This window comes from Nannospalax galili, unplaced genomic scaffold, assembly GCF_000622305.1.
Source record: "Nannospalax galili isolate Female #2095 unplaced genomic scaffold, S.galili_v1.0 scaffold30, whole genome shotgun sequence".
NCBI lineage: Eukaryota > Metazoa > Chordata > Mammalia > Rodentia > Spalacidae > Nannospalax > Nannospalax galili.
The window spans coordinates 518,124-522,722 of NW_008329127.1; the positions used below are offsets into that span (position 1 = coordinate 518,124).

Sequence of the window (4,599 nt, forward strand, 5' to 3'; positions counted from 1 at the left end):
CCTGCGGCCGCAGCTCGAGCTCCGCTGCCCCGGCTCGGCCTCCCGCGCCCGCCACCCGCACCAGCTTGCGGACGGGCTCCCGCGCGGGACTCGACCCGCCGGTCACCGGCGGCAACAAAAAGCCTACCCCGCGCCGCTCTCCAACTTAGCGAGGTCCGGGATGGGGTGGGGGCGGTTCTTGTCCAAGTTCTCCCCCATCTCTTTGTGGCTGCATCCCAAAAGGACGTGCTCGGCGAGGGCGTCCGCGCTCCGAGCAACGACCAGCTTGCGGACGGGCTCCCGCGCGGGACTCGACCCGCCGGTCACCGGCGGCAACAAAAAGCCTACCCCGCGCCGCTCTCCAACTTAGCGAGGTCCGGGATGGGGTGGGGGCGGTTCTTGTCCAAGTTCTCCCCCATCTCTTTGTGGCTGCATCCCAAAAGGACGTGCTCGGCGAGGGCGTCCGCGCTCCGAGCAACGTCGTCTCCAGGCAGTTTCTCCACACCGAGTTTAAACTAGTCCTGTGCATTCTACCCGGCCCTCTGCAATGCGGATGTATTTTAATTCTTAATTCTTTGTGGAACAGCTTTGTAAGTTGAGCTTGATTATTTAATCTTGCGTTTCTTTCATAGTTGAAGTTTACGTTGTCTAGATTAGGATCAGCCCTCCGGAAGAATCATTCGGGTTTTCCATTAAATATAATTTTTAAAAAACCACTGCCCCGAAGGTCATCTCCCATTACACACTCCACACTCATCAGCCGAAAGGAAAAATATTAGCACCAATTTGTCGACTCTGCTTAAATAAAACTTTCTTTAGAGGTTGCATTGTTCTTTATGTATCTTCAAGGGCCCTTTTCTGAAAAAAAAATTGAGTTCTCTGCTTTAAAGCTTATGCAGCTAACCACCGATCACTCGAGTGCATATTTGGTTAATCCCTGGGTTCCCCTCGAGGCTCCCTCCCCACAAACTTACAAAAAAAGCCACTACACAAAACAAAAACATTCTCTATGCCAGTTGAAACGTAGCTATACTATGCAGCAAACAAATTTTAACTATAACAAACCATTAAAATCTGAATAATCACCCAATTTCAGAAACCCAGTTAACAAGACATTATTTGTAGTCACATATGCACACACACATACATACACACACACACACACTTACAAACACTGGCCATGATGAATGTCTTTTTTCCCCAAAATCTAAAAACCATGAATTATTTTTAAACAAAACCAGCCTCATCATTAAAGTCAATCCCAATAAATGCGTTCCCTGTAACACGATTCCCAACTGGGTTATGTTGCAAACCAGATAAGCCAAAACGACCACATACGTTAAATGTGATATGCCAATGCAAGAAGATCGCCATAATCAGACCCTGGGTGCAACTTAATGGGCTTCCAACACTCGTGCCTTACACATCTTCCAAATAACATCAATAATAATAACAGAGGCTCATTAGCATGCAAAGTGCAATATGGGGCCAAATCCGCCCGGGAACGCAGTTTAGTTGTATTCCCGCAGCTCCCAACATACACCCAAAGCTCCACCAAAACCCCTTGCCTTTCATTTCAAACTACATTATGGTTGTGTCATTCGAGGTCAATTTATTCACTTTGAGGTATCTCCACACCAATCTGTTTTCTCAACCAAACTAGACAGACACGACTTTGCCTGAAAAGCCCTTTCAAAAAAGAAAGGAACAAGCCTTATCGGACGCTATGTATAAAACCCTTCAGCTGCAGAATTATCTGTAAACTTGACATTCACAGCCATCGCTTAAAACTGCAAGTCAAAGGATGTGTTGTTAAGAGGACTTACGTATTTCTTCTGAATGATATTCCTCTTGGGTCTTTCCTTGCTCATTCTGAGATCCAAATGCTGATTGCAAAAGGGGACAATTGCTTCATGAATTTAAAGCCGTCAGAAATTTGCAAAAAAATATCCTGGTGGTTTTTATTGTTGTTGGTGGTGGTTGATCTTGTAATCCGACTTTTCTTCCTCTTCCCCCAAAGCCAGATTCGCCTTGAAATAAATCCGAAATTGAGAAGGATAAAAAAAAATAAAAAATAAAAAAGAGCCAAAGACGAACGAAGCAAACAACAACAAAAAAAAATTCACTTTAGTAAAACACTCATAATGGAAAATTTCCCCCGAAACACATACAACACACACACACACAAAAAAAAAAAAAAACCGACGCCCTTCACTCCCCCCCTTTTTCTTCCAAAAACTACATCAGCGAAACGTGAAGGTCCTTAGTGTCTGATCTGTAGTTACATCTTGGAAAAGAAAAAGGAAAGATAAATAAAAAATGTTGGAAGTCACGTTTGTGCTGCAGCAGCAGTGCGAGCAGAAGAGTCAACTCCAGCGGCGGCGGCGGCAGCACCACAGCGAGGGCTCGCCGAGTCTCTTTTTTCCAAGCCACCTAACCAATGAGAGAGAGGCTATCCAGCCCAACTTTAAATGGACTCTGCTTTTATACAAGTTAGGGCTCCTCGGCTAATTCTCCGCAGCAAGCCAGACGAAAGCTCCCAAGCTGAGCCGCCCAGCGCTTGCCTACTCCAATGCCCACCGGCCCTTGGCCCAGGGCGGAGGACTCCCGCAGCCGGGTCGACTAAACTCCCAAGAGGCCGCAGCGAATCCAGCCCCGGCCGCCCGTCAGGCGTCTCTCCCACGCCGAGCCCAAGCGTGGAATTGAGAGAGGCTCCCTAGCTCAATGCATGGCACGCTCGGTCGCTCCACCTCAGCCCCTTTCCCCCGCTGGCCGCTCACCGAACAGCCGCTCCACGCGAGCCCTCGCCACTGCCCTCGCGTCTACCTGCAGCCGGGCAGCTGGGTACCAGTGCCCCAGGACGCCCGGCCCAGGGGAGAGCCGCCTATTCCCGGGGCACCTTAGAATAGTCCCCTTGATCTTCTGGAAGTTGTAGTCCCCTGACTACAAAATGGCTATGGCCACGGGAGCTAGGAACTACAATTCCCAGCGTGCCCCGCACTGTCTGTCACTCAACTCCCCTCCCTGCTACTCGCTCCCTCCCCCCTCGCCGGCCCTGCCAACAAACGCTCGGACGTGTCCCGCGTGCGACACTGCTAGAGGCTGGCTCGGGATTGGCCCGCGGGAGCGTGTGGTCCGCGAGCGAGGAACTCCCCACGCCGTCCCGCCCTCGCTCCCCTCCCCTCCGGCCCGGCCCCGCGAGCCCCGCCCCCACCCGGGGCGCGAACCGCCTGTGGAATCGAGGAATCGGGCGCGCGCCGCGGGGCCGCGGGGGGAAGGCCGCCAGGTCTCCCCCCCCTTCCCCCGGGAAGGCCTCGGAGCGTGGCGGCGCAGGGGGCGGTGTCAGCGCGGGCCGGGCGTCCATGCACGCGGAAACCTGGGCCACGCACCCTGTGCGAACTCGCGAGTCCGCGCTCCCGCCGTGGCAGGCAGTGTCACCTCAGGACAGCTCCCGAGTGCCAAGCGCGCGGCCGGGGTGCCCCGAGGTCACCGCGTCCCGCCGGCCCCCTGCGACCCCACGAGCGAGACTGGGGGCGTGGAGGGAGATGGGGGAGGAACCCACCTGGGCCGGACGGGGCCGCCCGGCGTGACGCCAAGGGGAGCCTGTGCGGCGGGGTGTCGGCGCAGGAGGCGGAAACCCTGGCGGAAAACTAGCCGAGCGCGACACTCACATGCGCGGACCCTAAGGAAGCGTCTGGAACACTGTCGGCCCAAAATCCCAACGGCCGGAGCCGCCCGAGGCCGGCCAAGCAATCCCACGGATCCGGGAATCACAGGCCCTGCGCTCGCTCCTTTGGGCCTGGGCCTTATTGGGAATTTGGGTCCACCCCTGGTTTTCGAGAAGTCCTGTTTTGAAACGACCTCCCGGTGGGCTAGCCTCAGTAAAACTATAGTAGAAGCCGCGCTCCCCGGCCCACCTGCCCACTCTCTTATCCCAAAAGGATCAGCAGCGGTGCCCACAGAGTTAATCGTGGTGTCTAGAAAGTTCTAGAAAGCAAGGTAACAGCCATGGATTCAAAGGGCACAATGGCCACCTCCAGAAAGGTAAGCAGTGGCCTCCCTGAGCAAAGTTTCCTCATCTTCAAATTAATTCTGACTAAACTTGTGGGCAGGATTATAAAATAAAAGCCTAGCTTAAAACCATTCTAGTTATTGGAACCCTTTAGTTAACTAGCATTTAAAAAAAAAAAAAAAGCTTTTAATAAAATGTTTTCTACCAGGAAATAATTTTATGTTCATTTTACAATGAGAAAAAATAACCTTTACGTCCTAAATAGTGCAAAACTTACTGGGTGTGGTGGCACACACCTTTAATCCCAGCACTTGGGAGGCAGAGGCAAGCAGATCTACAAAGTGAGTTCCAGAAGAGCTGGGGCTACAGAGAGATCCTGTCTCCAAAAAAAAAATATTCACTATTTCGGTTTGGTGAGAAGGTTACAGTAGATTGCCTTTTACAGTTGAGTTTTGACCACCCAAGCGACGTTTTATGGTCAGCTTGCCACAAGGTGTTTTCAAAAGCCTTTCTGATTATTATGACCTATATACTTAGGGACGTCTGCTTTTCCACGTCGTGATTTTAACAGCTTTCTCTCAGCTTAATGTCAGATCTATCAGGCCCCA

At 52.1% G+C, this 4,599-nt stretch overlaps 1 protein-coding gene across 1 annotated transcript in view; it reads right to left on the bottom strand.

Annotated features, from left to right (window-relative positions):
* Nucleotides 1–2,675, bottom strand: part of Jarid2 (jumonji and AT-rich interaction domain containing 2) — a 244,777-nt gene extending 242,102 nt beyond the window's left edge. Inside the window, exon 1 of the mRNA XM_008831385.3 lies at nt 1,806–2,675. Coding sequence (XP_008829607.1) covers nt 1,806–1,850 — 45 coding nt within the window. The 5' untranslated portion in view covers nt 1,851–2,675. The remainder of the gene's footprint in view (nt 1–1,805) is intronic.
* Nucleotides 2,676–4,599: the final 1,924 nt, after the last annotated feature.